The 20,311-nt window shown below is 30.2% G+C and overlaps 1 protein-coding gene across 3 annotated transcripts in view; it reads right to left on the reverse strand.

The window, feature by feature from the left end:
* LOC118189845 (nose resistant to fluoxetine protein 6-like) overlaps positions 1 to 20,311 on the reverse strand; it is a 60,482-nt gene that overhangs the window by 19,757 nt on the left and 20,414 nt on the right. For all 3 annotated transcript variants that reach the window (XM_035360525.2, XM_035360528.2, XM_035360527.2), the window contains exons 6-10: positions 17,421 to 17,597; positions 9,331 to 9,424; positions 8,939 to 9,031; positions 8,553 to 8,715; positions 7,704 to 7,783 (exon numbers count right to left, since the gene is read on the reverse strand). In XM_035360525.2, the coding sequence (XP_035216416.1) occupies positions 7,704 to 7,783; positions 8,553 to 8,715; positions 8,939 to 9,031; positions 9,331 to 9,424; positions 17,421 to 17,597 (607 nt within the window). The remainder of the gene's footprint in view (positions 1 to 7,703; positions 7,784 to 8,552; positions 8,716 to 8,938; positions 9,032 to 9,330; positions 9,425 to 17,420; positions 17,598 to 20,311) is intronic.

Genomic DNA, 20,311 nt, shown 5'->3' on the forward strand with positions numbered 1-20,311 from the left:
CTACAGACTGCAGCTTTTTTGTGGCTATATATGATGTAGAAAGAAGAGTTTCCAATTCTGCAAGATCATTCCCCAGACATTCTGTCAGTGAAACATTAGGGTTATTTACATCTTCTAAAAACGTTCTTAATTCTAACAAACTCTTTATCATCAAATATGTACTTCCTTATTGCATTGCTTGATCAATAATTGCTCCTTTTCCTGCTCGCTTCCTAAGAAAGCATCAATTTGGGGAGTTCTTGCTGTTATTGCTGCTTCTCTAAATTCACCAGTGAGATTTGTAACTAAATGAATCAGTTTAATCACTAATGGCAAATATCACATCCATCCTCCTCCCTTATATTTATTTATTAATATGGCAATAAAATAGAAAATAACTATTTATTAATGTATATAGTTCATAAATAAAAATAATAACTTCGCTTGTCATTAATTTTTTTTCAATTCAGTTTAATTTCATTTCAAATTCAAACTGTCCAACAAAAACTGGACTCGGAGTCGACCTGTTTTTAATGACTGGAGCTCCGACTCCTTTTACCCCAAATTCTGCCAGACTTCATGACTCCGACTCCGATTCTACAGCCCTGGTCAACAGGACAGTGCAAGACTGCATTTCTAAAATTTCTCAATACACAAGGCGTTCAACTCTTGGCTTGCTAGCTCTCCAGATCTCTCACAAACTGTATATATGTCAGGACCAGATTTAGATTTGATGAGATTGTAAGCTATTTGAGATATGGGGCCCTTTATGATGGATATGAGACATTTTTTTTTTTTTTCCCCTTAATACGAGGTGTAGTACAATTTTTGAAGGTGGCCCTAAGAAAGTGGGGGCCCTAAGCTATAGCTTGTAAATAAATCCAGCACTGATATATGTGATTAATGATTGCAGAGAGAATGACATGATCACAGCAAACAGCCAGCATGGCAGATCAACTTAGGCATAGAATAAAAGCTATATGAACCGCAATATCCTAACACATCATTCACTCTATGACCATAACAACCACCTGCATACTAGTTGCTTCTGTTGCCAGAGGTAGATGCTCCAGGTAATTTTAATCATTTCATTTTTCCTTAATGGTGTAGCAAATTTAAGGCCAATAATATATTTTCTAAATTTCTTCCAAACAAAAAATGATATACTTATAGTCACAAAAAATTTCAATCACACAATAAGATGTTTTTATTCGGTGATGAAATCAGAAAATTGTAATCGTCCTCCAAGTCAAAAAGATTCATCATCTGGAAAAGGATAAAAGAAAAATATGGATGACTTCTTAGATATTTTTTATTAATCTCTAAAGCAGAAATCTCTGAAATATAGGCCACTCTTTGAATTCTTTTGATCCAAAATTCTGCATCTTTAAGTTCTTTAGTTGAGGGAATATCTGTTAAGTTTGTAAGGTTTATTGTATTCAAAGTAGAGTATTTAATCCAAGCTGTTATTTTTAATATTTTCACAAGATTGCTGTATTTGGAAATATAAAATAATTCACCCTTTTTTGTATGACGCATTAATACTTTTGGGTGCTAGCAAGCTTCTTTCTCTATTCCGAATTTTCTTCTTCAAAAGTGTTTACATTACCAAAGAGCCACAAATTCTGAAAATTGTAAAATCCATGCCAAGTTGGCAATTTCTTAAGTTACTACAGCACTTATATTTATTTATTATAACAATGGAACTAAATTACTGAGTTCATTGTGATATGAAGTCCATGGGGTTAGTCTTTCCCAGGGATTCCATTCTGGTCTTTCCCAAGGCAATAATGCCAATTATTGTTTTCAGTTAATTTCTAAATTTCATAACATCTATTTTTGACAAAAGGTTTAAATCTTTCAGGAGGTCTGCAAACCCAAAAATAAGATACTTATGAATCAGTCTAATGAAAGGGGATTACTTTGTGTTTTAAGCATTTTGCAATTTTATCGCTCAACCTGGCAGACATAAGTGCACCAAGCTTCAATATAGGAAGGGTATGTGATTTCAGAAGAGAAACTCTACTCTTGAAGGCAACAAAACTGTTTGAAAAGTTCCATTGTTTAAAACTATTCTCAGATATACTACACATCCATAAGCTTTTAGATTAGTATCAGAACAGCTATGGAATTCTGTTTGTTTCTGATCTGCATTTAACATTCCCCATAAATAGTAATGGAGAACTCTGAGGTAGTTCAGCTCTTCAGTTTCTTCATACCTGGCTTTCTGTTTACTACTAAGATCAGATGGTAGTTCATTATTCCAACTGATTTTAGCAGACCAGATTTTATTCTTACAATGAAAGAATTGTAGAATCCGGCAAGATAAAAAATAAATGTGATTTGTGGTTTGCAATAAAAAATATTTCGAGTTAATTTGTAAAGAGATGAAATTTGTTAAATGCTGAGCATAAAAAATGTTTATTAGCTTTATTAGCTGTATTCCAGGAAACTCTTGACATTTTGATTGGAAGAATTTCAGGAGATTCTGGTATTCAAAAGTTTTTTGATGCTAAATGTTTCTCAGTTCTTTTGAATTAGTATACCTCTTATGCAGTAAGTAACACGTCAAAAATATTCATGCTTTCTAAATTTGTTTTCAGTACTTGTCTGAAATTTTGTTGACCACCAATCATTAACACATAAACAGTTGTTTAAGAATTTTACTGTTTCAGGATATACTTCTGAAAATTTCTAAAGGTGATGTTTAACGGTAGCTACAAGAAGAAAGGAACTAGATTTTGCTCCAAACAAAACTCTTGTAATTCTAATAGTTTTGAAATTTTCATTTCTATCATAAGGATCATCTTTACAAAAGAACCATGTAACATTCCTATCTTTTCATTTAAATCTTTCTCCAAAAATACCTGTGTAATGTCAGCCATAAAGACTATCAAATTTTGCCTAAATTTTATCAGCAAATTAAAAATGTCAGGACATAAGTTCGGACCAGTATACAAACAAATGTTTAAAGAATGTCTTTGGTTATGAGGTTCATAAATTATTCTCAATCTATTTGTTACTCAATCATTTCTGATCTGATCCAATATGTTTTAACTTGTAATCTTTTAAAATCTTTTTATGCTGAACAAAAAGTTATCAACTTTAAATTCACTGTTTACTTACTTAAATCTTTCAAGTGCAATATACCTATTGTCTTCCATTAAATGCTTTGAATTTAGTTTCCACAGCAATCTTACCTTTGATATCTACCATTCTTACTTGACATCAGATTCGAAAGATTTCATAATTTTCTGAACCAATAGTTGTGTTGTTTTGAGTATCCCTTTCTAAACCAAAATTTTTTAACTTTTAAAACTTTCCGAACTGATCAGATATCAAGTTTTCATTTTGATAGCTAATAATTCACTAAAGTCATAATTACTTTACCCTGCAAACACTATCCAAATAATGACTCTGGGGCTACTACATTTTTAAAATTACTTTCACTTTATCTGAAATTATCAAATCTATTCCTATGAGAATATTGGTTCTAAATTTTTCAAAACTATTTTCTTTAGCAAAATTTAAATCTGGAGTGAGATAATAATTGGAGATACTTTACGTTTCTAGAAGTTCAATATCTGTACCACAGGTGGGGAACCTTTTTATCATTAGAGGTCACATATAAATTAGGCAGTAATAAAGGAGGCTACATAAACTGATATACATATAAATCCAACTTCTGTGAAATTATTATAGTTTTTGCATATTTTTATCAATTTATAGTATTATATAGAAATAAAATTAAGTAATTTATTTAGCATAAAAAGCTACAATATAAAATATTTTAAGTATTTTTAAATAAATTTATTACATATAAAGAAATATAATAGAAAAGTAATAATATTAAGTGTCAGCAGCAATATGTAAAATAATTTTTAAATCCAGTGAAGATTTTACTGTAGTGGGATATTTTCATTTGTTTCTTGCTTCAAAGTAATTGAATATTTGGAACAAGTTTGTAGTGTGCAGCCTTAATTAATCCTCTTAATGAGCAGCTGTAATTGGCATTTTTAACTAATTTCCTTTTTTGTCAAGAGAGAAAATGTTGACCCACAGCAATAAACTAAAGTGGAAAAGTATATTCAACAGCATATTCAATATTTTCTAGATTTCTACGAAATCCTTTTTAGTGTCGAAAAGGGATTTGAGGATACCATTTTCCTACAACTCAAATAACTCCATTTGTAACTCCATAAGAGCCTTGGATATATCAAATAACATTTTCACAGCAGAAGTGTGCTCATCAAAATCTGAAAATCTTTCATTATATTCTTAAATTAAAAAATTCCCCACACACCTACATATTTGTCAAATATTTTAGTTTCTCATTTCTGCTCATTCAACATTTTTGCTAGCTTCGGAAAGTGTTCTGCAGATACATCGGAGTGAGACAGCAATGCTTTGAAAAATATTAATTTTTTTCGAAATGCATGAATCTTTTGCCACATTTTATAAATATGCTTCATTTTGCCTTGCAGACAAACATTCAAATTGTTTTGTTCTGTCATGATATCAAATAAAAATGCAATGTTTCGAAAAAATGCTTCATCTGATATATCACACAGCTTTCTTTGTTCTTGGTAAAAGTTTAAAATTTGTCATTTTAAAGTTAAAACTTTTTCAAAACCTATTATGTTGATAGCCAGCGAACCTTGCAGTAGTAGTGTAGATCAACTCTGTAAGTTTCCTTACCTAGTTAAATTTAGCATTGGTCCATATTCACAATGATGCTTTGCATTTATTGCAAATATAATTGACACTCACAATAATTCCATACAGAGTGTCTTGCAAAGTAGTGGATTTTGCACAAAAATTTTGCTCATGCAAATATAGAGAAATAATATCAGTTTTTCAGTTTAAGTTTTTCTCTTTTACTAAAGCACATAATCCTTCATTTTACCTCTCATGGAAGAAGTACCATTGGTGCAGACACTTACTAAATTACTGATGTTTAAATTGTAATCAATGACATACTTCTCTGAATTTTCGAAAACATTAACTTCACGAGTTTTTCCAATTAGTACACCCAGTACAAGAAGTTCTTCACTGAAAAGCTTCAGTTACAGCATAAATAAAATACAAAACTTGTGCCATGTCAATTTTATCAATGTTTTCATCTATAGCAACTGAAAAATTTTGAAGAACTAAAAGAAGTTTCTCTGTTACATTTTGAGCAAAATTATGCTGTCAATCGGTTATACTTCATGAAAGAGGCAACTGTTTATATTTATCAACTTTTTCTTGATCTAACATATCCACTGCTCCAACAACATGCTCTTTAATCATTTCTACACCACTAAATGATTAGCCTCTTTTTCCAAGTATATATGCTGTTTTGTAAGTAACATCAACTGCAGTGGTATTATTTGGTACTTCTTTGTCATAGCAGCCCCCAACCATATTTGACAATTTTAGATTTGTGCTAAGATCTCAGCTATAATTTGCCAAGCTTGTGAAGCGCAGTGTATAAAATAAGCAATACAATATATAATAATAACAATAATACTCATGTCATTTTCTAAGAATATTTATAAGAATCCTTATCCTTATTATTATTATTTTATTGTATGTAATTGTTCCAATTAACTGCAGAACTTTGATACAAATTGAGCTGTTTGTCACATCATTACATGGATGTCAACTCCTCTGCCCAAGAATACATAAATCTAATAGCAGGAATGAATGATATTCTAGAACTGCTGAACCAATTTTCAACACAGAGGCCCTTCTTCTGTTCGCAATTTTTAACATTGCACCTCCAAACAGTTTTGTTGTTAACATAAAAGTTTCATATTGCGGCCATTTTTGCATACTTGTTTGTCAGGTAAAAGACCTCTTTCTTGAAAAAATGATATGGCAGCCATCTCATTACTTGGTAAATTAAAGATTGTTAATGTCATATTCACACAAAAAAAAGCAATGAATAAATTTTAAAATAAACAATGCAAATTTAAAAACCTCATAAAAATGAATAATATAAGAACATGTGGTGAGAGCAGAACTGCAATATGATGCTAATATACGATTATGTGGCAAAGTATACGAACACACAGCCAGTGCTAATATGATGAGATATAAGAACATGCAGAGAGATTTTGGTGAAATATCTCAATTGACTGGCGATTCAATCTTGGGGACACTATAAAAGAACGAACTTCACGAAACCACTAACAGACACCTGTTGATGATGCTTTTCATTTTTCAGTTTTTGAACTGCAGCATGTCGAGATTCACCTCTTGTATTGAAATATTTATATTATTTATGAGTCAAATAGCGTTTCTTTGCATTCACTTTTCCAAAAGTAGTTGTAAGGGTTATGTTAATTTTATTAACAGTTAAATTTTAAGTACCTTTCCTGTCAAATTCTTAACTTCAACTTACTACTTCCAGCCAGAACGTAGTTTTAGAATCACTCTGTATGCATAATGAGGAAGAGCGGTATTTAACCGCGAAGTTCTACTTGCTGAGTTAGAGAGAATCAGAGTTTATGATTTGCGTGTGTCTGCCTTTTTGGTTACTCTCTTGCAAAGCTGTTATTACACTCGGCCATACTCAGGCCCTTGATAATTTAAATAGAGTTAAGGGGCCAACTCGGTTAGAATCTTGATAGCTTCGGCTATATTTCTTTTTAGTTTAAAATTAGTTTTAGTTTATTTCTTAGTCAAGTTCAAGCCCAAATGTTAGCTTTTATTGCACACTCCAAGACGGAGTTCTATTAAATTTTATTTGAATAATAAAGGGTTAGTTACCCTTCCATCTTTTTGTTTCTTGTCACACGAACTCAAGCAATTGTTCGCTTGGCGGTTCTTAAGATCCGTCACTTTCTACAGTAACTGAGAATTACACAAGTGAGAATCCCACATAGCAAAAACTGTATTGCACAATAAACACACCATTTTATCCTTCATAGAAGTAAAGAAACAATCTAACTCCCACCCTACATTAAATGTTCTATTTTCTTATTTTAGAATTTGATATGATGAAGAAAAAAAAAATATCAAATAATACCTTTAAAAATATGCATACTTGTTAGAAATACAATAAAACTGTGTACTGGTAAAACCATGGAATAAGTAAAACAATAACAACTGCATTTTCACAATGGCCAGTAGCAATACATGACGAGACTGTTACAAGCAGGCACAGTCCACAACTTACAGGAGAATGCTGTGAGGTGTGGGGCAGAGAGAGAAATAGATACTTGAACCTCAGGCTACGAAAGGCTCCATGAGTTGGGGATATGCAGCATTTTAATTCCTGTTATGCTCAATAGATGGCAACAAATTATTTTATTCTATTAATTTAAAAAGAACACATATGCAGCCTACAAGCCCAAGCCACCAACTAGACCGTCAATTTGGCATATAAAATATAAAATTAATTCATAATTTCCCTGATAAATACAATACACAATACTTATATTTCTTGTAAGAACTTTCAAATAAATGAGTTTGAAAACAGGATATCAAAAATAATATTTAAGCCAAATTATACAAATATATTTTTAGTCAGCAATTAAATGATCATTTACTATTTTTAATATTTTGCAAAGGAAATTTAAATTATTTGAAATGCAAAATTCCATTTCAACTGATATCTGACATATGGATTAGCTATCAAATTAACGTATATTTTTACCTAATACGAGTTTAATCAAATATAATATCATAAACACTTTAAATTATTAAAGTAAATAAAAATAAAAATACTTACTTACCTCCACAATATATATAGAAGTGAAGAATTTAGAACAAAAAACTGCATGTCATTCGCTAAATACCAAGTCCAAGTCAAGCACTATAAAAAGATAGTCTTGTTTCAAGAGAGGAGAAGGATAAATTAAATAAAGTGCATGCATGCACACATACATACAAAAAAGTTTAAATATTAATAATTTTTAATTCTACTTGCTGTTGTCTTAAATGAAATAGAAAATTCTTGCATAAATGAAAGTTGGGAAGTTTATAACAACTGATTACAATTCCAGATTTCTTCTATATAAATTACAGCAATGGGCATAGCAATTTAAATACTTTGGCATATAAAATTTCATCCAATCATCTTTAATTTTCAGCAATTCAGGAACAACCTGCAGCATACTGCATAAATCCAGCAACATGGTTCAATATGTAGCCTAAATTAGTATAACTGCTGCAGCTATGCACATGAAGACAATTATCTTTCAAAATGAAAACGATTCTCTCCTTATGAAACATGAATTAGCGACTGATGACAACTCGTTTAAGCAATTTCTATAAATACACATCATTACAAATTCTTTTTGTATGTTTAGGATGATACATTATTATATTTGCTTTTCAATACTTGACAACTGACTATGCATTCTGGAAAGAAAAGTACTTGTTTGAGTATGTTCCACCATCCTTTAAAGTTTTGTTTGTTCTTTGTTTGTTTGAAATACATAGTATATATTTCTGGATGCTATATAATACATTAGATAGCATATGTCACAGTTTGCAAATCATGCATCATATATAACACTACACTTATTAACTTAACAGCTCACAGGGAGGGGGGGGAAGAAATGAAATGTAAGTAAATTTACCATTGAATCAATGGGAAGGAAGTTATTTATATAAAGTAAATTCCACCACCAGTTCTTTTTGCATTCTGTAACATTTGCAGCTTCACCCCAGAATGGTCCAGATCCAAGGTATTTAAATATCAAAATATTAAATCCAAGTAGAAATAAGTAAACAGGTGTAATTCTAATAAAAAGAAAAGAACAAGTTTCATTTTATAATAAAAAAGCAAATAATATAAAGTGATTTCAGACTTAAAACTCTACGAAAATCAAAGACTTGAAAAGAACATAAATATGTGGGCAATAATACAAGATAAACTGATCCTTTTTTTATTGCCTTATTTTGCACATACAAAGAAACATAGTTTTAAAAATACATTCTGAAATATATAAACTAAAATAATTACCTTATTATTCGATGCAAACATAATGCAAGCCAGTTTATTTTACCATTTCTTTTCTCAGCTTCTTTAAGATATAAATAAGTTAATAAAAAGCCCCTGAAAATAAACATTATGCATCATATAACAAAATTTTGAGTATAATATAACAGAATATTACATATTGCAGAAGTAGCTAAGCAGATATGCATGGAATTGCTGATCTTAAAACAGACTTGTACTTAAAGCTACTTTTCCTTTTTAACAATTCTAAGTTACAGCTTTACTTATTTATTATAATAATTTAACTATTAAATAAAATATTTTTATACAAATACATTGGGGTTTCCTTGGCAAGATACATGTGACTTTCTTAAAAAAATATTTTTAAAAACTCTAAAGTGGGAAAATATACATACCCAACAAAGAAGAATGTATCAACAGAAAAAGTACCTTGAATAACCACTTGAAATGGTAAATTATCAATGCCATGTAACAAATCAAGTGGATTTTCTGCAAAAAGATCATAAGTGTTATAAAATCATCTACAGAATTTTAAAAAATCAATAATTTTTAAAATCATATTAAAACATTTTTTGAAAAATTTTCGGTCAAAACATTGACTTAAGATTTCTGAATAAAATAAAATCACCTATATGTGGAATCTAAAAATTATATTTCCCTTACTTTAGTTGCCATATTCAAGAACTTTAATTACACTTCTTCCAAAAGTAAGAGTTAAAATAGTTCATTTATATGTTTTAAAACATAAATTTGAAGTAATTCTGTTTTGAATTCATTAACTAATTTTTAAGTAGCCTGTGGCACCAGAAGTGTAAAAGCAAATGGCTTAACTTTAATGAAACACTAGATGTTGAAGCTAATTTTTATAGTATGCAATTTTAAAGAACACTTCTGATTATATATTTTAAAGTTATGTTTGGAATTTGAATTTGACTTCAAATTTTGAAAGAATTATGTTAATACAAAATAAGCAAAAAAAATGTCATTTACAGACATCTAAAATACACCAACAGAAAAAAAAATTCCAACACAAAGAAGGAGTTGTTCTACATAAACAAAATTTGTTAGGCATGATGACATCTGAAAGACGACGTCTATTCAAATTTTACACTAGGTGCATATATAAGGCACTAACAGCACCACTATGAACATATATATCAGGTTAGCTTTAAATATGTGCTGTAAAGTTCGTGAGTGTCAGTGAGTTGATGTTAGTCAAGATGACAAAGAACACATTAGCAACAGCTCAATGACTTTGAACAAGGTCATGTAATAGGGTTATAAGAAGGATTTTCTTTCCATGATATTGCAGAAAGACTTGGCAAGAATGCATCCACTGTGCCTGATTGTTGGCCGCAGTGGTCAAGGGAAGGTAATGGATCAAAATGACACCATGTTCAGAGCAGCTACATGGCAAGAAGACCACCATATTTGGCGTATGGCCGTGGCCAAATCATACAGTACTGCAGCAGAAATTCAAGCTGCAGTTGGCACTAATCAGTGACATAATGAGCAGTTACAAATGAACTGTTATTTAAAGGACATCTCCTGCAGCGTGCATTCCACCGATTCCAAACCACTGCCATTTTACAACATCAATGCTCTAATTAGAGCTCATTGGAAGACAGAGTGGTGACTTGTTGTATTTTCTGATGAAGGCCGGTTCTGCCTTGGTGCCATGAATCGCTATGTGTTGGTTAGAAGGAGGCCAGATGAGTGCTTGCAACTAACCTATCTGTGGCCTAGACACACTGGACCTGTACCTGAAGTTATGGACTAGACAGCAGAAGCAGTCTCCTAATTATCCCACACACCCTGACTGCAAATTTTTACGTCAGTCTGGTGATTCAACCTGTTCTGCTATCATTCATGAACAACATTCAAGGGGCAGTTTTCCAACAGGATAACACTCTCATGCCGTTGTTGTAATCCAACATGACTACAGACTGTTGACATACAGTCTTGGCCTACTAGATCACTAGATCTTTCTCGAATCGAGCACATGCGGGACATCATTGAATGACACCTCCAGCATCATCAACAATCAACATTAACCATTCCTATATTGACCAACCAGGTACAACAGGCATGGAACTCCATTTCACAAACTGACATCCAGCACATGTATAACATAGTGTAGGCTTATGTTTGCATGCTTCCATTCAAAATTCTGGTGGTTACACTGGTTATTAATGTACCAGCATTTCACATTTGAAATGGTTCTTCTTGCAATTGCATTAATCTGTGATCTTGAAAATTAAATCAATTACATGTTACTTAGACAAATGCAATGTCAAAATTTCATTATTCTACATTAACTTTTTTCTTGGTGTTGGAATGTTTCCCCCCCCCCCATCAGTGTATATGGGAATGAGCATCCTGTTCAAATGGTCAAAACAGATAGGATGAATGAGTAAAATGCTAAAGCAGATAATTACTTTCAGTTGGTCTGGTTAATCATAACAAACTTTGGATAGTGTTTTGTTTAATTAATGGTCAGGACTTTATTTAATAGCCATTAGCCTTACATCACTAGAAGGGCCAGAAGTGGTGCTCATTTCTTTTAAGCTCATTTCTTTTTCTTCTAAGCACCTAATAGGTGGCCATCGTTGCCTCCTATGTAGGGGTATACAATTACAACCATGCCTTCTCCAGGATTTGAAATTGGGCCCATCACTATTGCAGTCAGAGTCACTAAGCATTATACCAGCAGAGTGGCAATTTTGGATAGTAGAATCAATAAAAAGTTCCAAAAAAGTACTGTTAATTAATAAAGATAGCCAGCATTGACATTGAGAAAAATAAATATAGGTGCTGTTTTGTTATCACGATCGAATTTAGAAACGTATGAATGTATACGCATGCGTACATATGTGCATATATGTGTAGATGCATACACACACACAAATATTTGTGCTTACATACATACATGCACACATGAATACATACACACATGCATACATACATTTCTGGATCCAGTCCTGATAACAAAACAGTACCTAAATATACAATGTTCAAAATTAAATTTAATCTTATATAAAAGAGGAAATATAGAATGATCCAAACTAAATTTAATCTTATATAGAAGAGGAAATATAGAATGATCCAAACTAAATTTAATCTTATTTAGAAGAGGTTTCTGCAAAAAATTATAAGTTCCAAACCGTTTCAAGGGAAAAAAAAAATCATTTCACAGTATAATAGGAAATGCATGCCTAAATATCACAGACAATAAAAATAAAATTTATATGCTTAACTTTTTTATTTTATACAAAATTATAGAAAGAAATTAAATAATAATGATTCTTAGAATACAACAAGAACAAGCAACAAACAAAAAAAAAAAAAAAAAAAAAAGTTCCAGTTTGCATAACTTCATGTCTTACAGTCAAACTGTGCATAGAAAAGCAGTGACAATTAATGCCTTGCAGTCAAATTAAGTATAAAAAAGTAATCACAATTGCTGAAAGTTATTAATTCATTTAGCTTACCAGAACATGTAATAATTATGAATTTTTTTATAAAAACAAAGGGAAGTCCTGTGACCATACTTCTTACACTTCTCTATCTAAAAGACTTCCTTTTTTTTTTTAATCCCAAAGGAGAAATTGGCACAGAAGGGCTATTAATTTCGTTTTAGTGTTTTGCGCTATAAAACAAATTGTTGCCACCAAATATTAGAGCCCTGCATTATATTTAAAGAATTTACATAAGGAAGCATGAATGCATGTATGTTTCTTGCATTGTAAAAAACAATGGTATCTACAGACATCAAATTTTGAATAATATAGTCCCCCACTAGAATATGGGCACCTGGAATTTATTGTGTATTTCATATTTTGTAAAACTTAAATGAATTTTTGATTAACAAATTCAACATTTTCAAAGTGAGCAATGGCAACACTGCACGAAAAAAAAAAAACATTTTTATCTCTAGCGCGTGAGACTGTGTATTGAAATTCCACAAAATATGCTCTTTTTATATATTTTGTGATATTGCTGCTGAATTGAATTTTATGGTTTAAATGCAAAGAACATGATATTTAGTAAATAAAAATAACACACAAAATGTTTAAAAAACGTTCCTCTGTGTGTAATATAAAATCTGAAAGCTTTCAGAATTTTTTTTTCTTTCAAGTGGACAGAAAAAGAAAAACACGAACTCAGTTCTAGGAAATTTAATACTTGACAATATTTAAATTTTTAGAACCAGAAATACCAGAAATAGTAGATTTTAATGATGATGACAGATGACGTTCTTCCCTTAATCCAAACTTTCTCATGAATATTAGTTATTAAAAGACAAAACAATTTGATAAAATTTTTATATTACTTTAAAGTTAGTAAGTATAGTAAGTTAGTGATAAATATCAGTTAATGGTTATAAACAAGATATCTTTAACCTTTTACCATTCTTCTTCCTATCCTAGTAGTTTTGTGAGAGCTCCGGGATATCACAAGATGCTCAATATTTTCATCACAGTAAAAGTTCCTTAAGCCTCAAATACTTAAGCAGCATATATAAGTTTAACAATAGTTTCTCGCAGCTTTAAGGGCATGCATATATGTAAAAATACACTCACATTAAGATATTGGAAATTTTGTAAAAAAAAGCATTCAGATATAATGTATCACAGACATTTTGGAATTATAACTCAATGAATACATCATTTATAATTTTGCATTAAAATTTCACTAATAATTTACTCAATTACTCACATTGTTCCTTTCTGCTCACTCACCGCATTCCATATGCTATATGCCCAATAATTTCTGTGGGCTGTGCGATTCATTTACTAAAATGCCACAAGCTGAAATGGTGTACTCCATAAGATATTAATTTTAAAAGTACTCAAAACTTAGAGTGCTCTCAGAGTTCTTGAAAACAAATTTGATTGCTGATAGCTTTTTTTTTTTTTTTTCCTTTTTTACATGTAGGATCATTTAAAAAGATTTGTTGATGCATATTGTAACTTAGCAAACTAAAAGAAAAGTAGTGCAATACATAGAACACAGAATTAGTTACATATGACCATATTCCCTGCAAAGCTAACATCTCTGCTCAGCAGGCATATCTTTGAGATTTATTTAAAAAAAGGTTTCTTTAGTCTATGTACTTTCTGATCCATTGAATTGTTATCTTTCATTTGAATCACAAAGCATAATTTTTTCCCATCCTTCCCTCCTGTCCTTAATCATAAATATTCAAATTCTGGTGTTATTTCAATTAAGATTTAGAATTACACAGATCTAAATAGGACATTTTAGTTATGATCACGCTATAGTACAATTATTAAAATACTGAAACACTTTTATAGCCAAACTTGTAAAAAATTAATAATTGACCTTCTACAAACCATAAGTTACAGAGCTTAAATTCTTCAGCAAAGTGAAAGTATTTTGAAACATGCAGAGACAGAAAACCAATCAATTAAAAAAAATTAAGTCATAGTATATATATATGTCATAGTATATGAAAACAACCACAACCTATTAACTCGATAAATATAAATTAATAAACACAATTATTTAGACAAGGAAATTAATTATAATCTGGAAAATTACGGTGCTCCGCAGATATAATATTAAGGAAAATGCATACTTTAACCAGTAGAACTGAAGCAGAAAAGATGTACTGCAAATATATACTTATAAATTCTATAAGTAGCTGAAAATCCTAAAGAAACACATTTTTTTTTTCAAGAAATGTTTAATATTTTAATAATTATTTTAGTAATTATTTGCATAAACATCATGAGAAGCTAAACACAGCTAAACATAAAGAAACTGTATACAGCTAAAATAGTTTGCAGAAGGGAATTTAGAAGATAAATTATTCCTTTAATTAAACAAACATTACGATAAAGAATGACATCACACAGCCATATTTATCCTTCCATATATCTTCTTACCGGCACTGGGAAAATATAATGTATTACTATAAAATGCAAGACTTATATTATGTAGTAATATATTTACATAAAATAAAAGAATATATGTGATTTGTTCACTAACTTTTTAATGGGAAAGCCCACAAACCATGTGTGATAAGCATAGTTACAAAGTAATGCTCTACAAATGTAGTTTTACATCAAAACATTTTTGCATCTAAAAATATTATAATTCAGGAAAGCAATAAACTTTCTGCATAATAAAAAGATTTACAATTGTATAAAAATTTATTAATTCATTTTTCAGTTATTAGCATACAAAAGAAAGCAATACTTATATTTATCATATAAAGAACATGAATGCAGAATGAAACAGTTGTGAAATTCAAAATCACAATAACAACCCTGTATTTAGCGTACATATATTAAAACACTCAATCGATTTCGAGGGCAGTCTAAAGGTCCCTCCTCATCGGGAGAACGAAATTACTAGAAAGGAGAAAATGAAGAAAAAATAAAGCATTGGCAAAGGAGTCTCAGAAACACGTGGTCGTTATCAGCACTGCACGTGGTCATAATTGGATTTTGAATCAGAGTTACACTGGCTGCCGGTTCTGACCATGTGCAGTGTTGATAACGACCACGTGTTAATGAGACTCCTTTGCCAATGCTTTATTTTTTCTTCTTTCCCCCCTTTCTAGTAATTTCATTCTCCTGATGAGGAGGGACCTTTAGCTGCCCTTGAAATTGATTGAGTGTTTTAATATATGCACGCTAAATACAAGGTTGTTATTGTGATTTTGATTGTCACATTGGCATGTTTCTCTTCTATTACAGTTGTGAAAATTCTATACATTTAAAAAGAATATCATCTTAAATACTGCTCCCAAATATCGAAAGAAGATCTTTGACAAGCTAGTATAACAGATCTAAGAAATACATACCAATTTGAATGTTAAAATTAGCCAATTAGACAAGCAATAATTTGAGAGAAAAGCTCTATGCATTTTGATGCTATCTAATTATCAGCTATAATTTAACAACTTAAATTTCTTAAAAAAATAAAAGTAAAATAAATAAATAAAAAATCCAACAGGTTTCAGATTTTAACAGTCCTCAAAAAGGTTTGTTAAGGTTTTTTACACTGTAGCTGAGCTCGCAGTCTATTAATATGCTCTTGCACTCAGTCCTGATAAACATTTTTTTTTTTTTTTTTTTTTTTGTCTTTTAGGTTTTGTTATTAAGTATTGTTTCTTTCGATTACAACATATATAGTTCAACAAAATTTTTAAAAGCTGTGTAGCAGCTTATGTTTAGAATGCAGTGTTATGCATCAGCACACATTTTTACATTGTTTTCAGTCTTTTCTCATTTCATCATAACAATTTTCTTAGTAAGATGGATAACAAAAAGTTTGTTTTGTCTTTATATTACTAATCTTTCATGTGTTAACTTTTTTAATTAAATATCATTTTCTTCACACTTGCAACATATAAAATTCAGTTCAACAGCAAAATCACAAAACATTTAATATCTTTAAGATATATCGTTTTTAAATAATTATCGATAGAGTGTTAGAGATTTCCATATATAATTTTTTATTTGCTATATTATTTCTTTAAAAACCAGCTGATTAAAAAATTATCATGAAAAAGTACATAATGATTTTTAGTATCTACATTTTTCAGTTACTTCTAGTTAATGTTAATTTCATAAAAGTATTGAGATTTCTAATTAGATACCTCATGACTTTAATACAATCACATTAAAAAGTAGAAAAAAAATATTAAGAACTATATTTATTGCTTTTAAGTCACTTACTTTATTTCTAAATGATATTCCAGGTAGAACTAGTTTAAGACTTTACTGAATGATAACACGTTGACACACGGAAGATAAAAATATTTTATTTCTGGTTGCCACAACACATTGCTTTCATGGAGATGAGTTTATCAATTAAAATTGAAAGATGAATATCTTACAATTTTCTGAGTGGCAACAATCTCACATGATGGAGATAAAAATGTTTTATTTTGAACAGTGTTATTACTTCTCCTTTTCAAATTGCTGAGCCTGTTAATCAAAAACTCATCAAATTTGCAATAAAAAATAATAAAATAAACCCAAAATTCAAAATCGATGCTTCTAGGAGCTCATGTTTGGATAAAGGACTATGTTATTCAAAATGGGATGGTTCTAGGTACCATTATCTTTTCACAGTATGAGGAGCATACACACATACATGCAGATGCTTATTTAATTTCTTATAATATTTGGTGGTAAAAGTGTGAATCAATGCAAATTCCCATTTTGAGATTAATAACTCCTTTTGGGCTAATAAGCAACAGATGTGGTATTGTCTTAATCTGTAGATACACTGAAAAAAAAATTAATTATTCACAAAAGAGGTTAAGTTTCTACACCAACATTCATTCTGATTCTTGAATTTTTATAAACATTGTTTCAAAAATACTAAAATTTCTATTTGCCTTTATTACTATTCAACAAAATTAAAAACTTTTAGAACTACTTCAGTTTTTAAATATAATTTTCTTCCAATATTATTTCTTAGCACACAAATTTCATTTTCTCACCAATAACATTTATGTTGTGAATGTATGTATGTCCAAGTATTACCCAAGTCATACTAAAGAACTTTATGCCATGTATGCATGGAAACTGCTTCTTTGAGGTACTTGTATCTAAGATCTTAGCAGCATTGGAAAATAAACAAAAGCATTTCAGAAATTTCAACATCTTGTTCCAATGACCTATAAAAAATGATTTGATAACAATCTCAGTCATATTTTCATATTACAAATAACAGAATAACTATTCTCTTAATGCACATGTATAATCATGCACTAAAATGCACAAATATTTCCCTTTAATTACGAAAAACAAGTTTGGTTCAGCTATCTAATCATCATAGCCACAGGAAATAACTTGTTATTCATATTATTATTTAAATACCTAATTCTCATGTTAAACCACAGAAGTGACAGCAGTACATTAAATTACTATACTTTTAAAAAGCTCAGGAGAGCACAAAATTCAAATAATAATTTTATTTTCTAAGTTATGAGAGTTAAAAAGTTTGATATGAAATAAAGTTTAATTTACCAATAAATTTTACATAAAAAAATCTGATTGAAGATGATTACTGTTATACATAAAAACCAATCATGTAAGATTTCACTGTCCCATGTCTAGATGTATAAAATAGATTCCCTCTTTTCAGACTCACTTTAATCAGCCATATTTCCATCAATTGTTATTCAGGGAATTGAATTTGTATTACTAATTCTAGGAAATGGATAGAGTTAGGCTTACCAGAAGCCTTCTTTGTTTGGGACTGTTTTAGTTTGATGATATGGTCCTTGCTCCCAGACAATTTGTCATTTTGTCCCATTTATTTGGTAACATTTTAAAAGCACCTAATATACATGAAGTAAAAATAATGCAGCTTAGGATAAAACAGTGATTAGGTAAACAAAATATCCCTTCTGTTACACTCACTGTTGTCAATTTAAATATTTTACAGCTCCAGATCTATGTACCTTTAAAGTTGTTTAGACATTCTCCTTCAAAATTATAACATGCAGCCTAATAAATTTATATGTTTAAATTTTTCATCACATAGCCCACGAGATGCAGATTTTTATAGTCCAAAGTGGCAATTTGCCTCGAAGAACTAATTTCGTTTTGGCATTTTGCATTGATTCACTAGAAATGTCGCTTCACTTTTCAAATCATTTCCACCAAATATTAGAGCCCTGCGTTATATTTAAAGAAATTAAATAATGAAGAATTTGCATAAATGTATGTATGTTTCTCGCACTGTAATAAAAACAACAGTACTTAGAACCATCAAATTTTGAATATTGTACGTTTCCACCCAAATATGGGCATCAGAAAACACAAATTTCGAAATTGTTTTATTATCTATTTTATATTTTGTAAAACTTTAACGAATTTTTATTAACAAACTTGACAATCCCTCCAGCATGCGAGACTGTGTATCGGAAATTCTAAATTATGCTCATTGTAAAATTATTTTGCGATATTGCTGTTGAACTGAATTTTTTGGTTTAAGCGCAAGGAACATGATATTTAATAAATAAAGGTAACACACAAAATATTAAAAAAAGACCCTTTGGGAGGTAATGTAAAATCTGAAACTTTTCAGATTTTCTTTTTTTTTCAGTCTTTAGATATTTTATTTCAATTAGCCTTGACAACACTGGAACTTAGACCTCAGCCATGTCATTGTTGAGCATGTTCTATCTTAGTAGAGTTCAAATTGCGAGTTGGCATTTGCGATTATTTTGTATTTTACATTAAATTAATTTAATCGCCAAAACACCAAAAAGAAACTATATGTTTACTGATGAATGAAAAAATGATTATCCATTTTTTTAAAAAATTTGTGATCGTACTGAAAGTGAAATGTGAATAATGCTTTTCGGAATTCTCAGTAGCTTGAAGTGGGTATTTGGACATTACAAATCTCTTGAAATATGCAAAACATATGGCAGCCTAGTAGTAGTAGCAGCAGAAATTTCCTCAAATATATTATCATATTTAAAAGGCACTCATTTAAATGACAAAGAATTCTTAATTAGAGCTAAAGAAGCAATTTTTGCATTTCATGTTACTATTCACAATATCAGGTGAGTGTTCATCAGCTTTATGTCAGATGATTGTTTATCTAAATTAATTTCAAATCACATCAAAACAAAATTTAGACTAGCCAGAACAAAATGTAAAACTGTCACTGTTAACGTGGTTGAGCTACTGTTGCTTCAGAAGCTTTGTGAAGATTTAAATAAAACAAATTTTGTGACACTTCAATAGATTCTTCTAACAGGAAAGAAATTAAAACCGTGCTGATTGGTGTGTAACATTTTGCACCAAATTGTGGTGTAATAGTTAAACTTTTAGACTTTCAACCAGTTCCCAGTGAAACTACAGAAATCTGACAAACCATTTAATATCAGTTATAAGAACTCAGAATATAGGAATGGAAGAAAAAAGTCATTGGATTTTGTGGACTAATTGAAAGACCAATTTTGAGGGTATTAAACATGAAGGAGAAAACAATATTTATAACTGATTAATAAATAAACTAGGAAAAAATATTACTAGCATTGGTTGTAAACTGGTGAAATATTGTTGGCACACTATACAACTGCTTTCAAACTTCAGATGGTGTTCTACCTATTGAACTAGAAATTTTATTGGTCAAAATTTACAAACATTTCCACATTTATACAACTCAAGTTATTAAACGATGTCTGTGAATTTGTAGACACAGAGTATAAAAAGGTTCTTCAACACTCATTTTCTTTGACTATTTCCTGCTAGCTATTGACGTATGATAAATCTATAAAGGATTGAAATCTTATTTCACAGGAACACTGTACAAAGATGAAAAAACAGTTTTTTAATAATAATTGCGGTGAAATATATTTGTGATCCGTGA

The sequence above is a fragment of the Stegodyphus dumicola genome, chromosome 1, assembly GCF_044657685.1.
Source record: "Stegodyphus dumicola isolate Sdum_Otavi_A_Nest chromosome 1, ASM4465768v1".
Taxonomy (NCBI): domain Eukaryota; kingdom Metazoa; phylum Arthropoda; class Arachnida; order Araneae; family Eresidae; genus Stegodyphus; species Stegodyphus dumicola.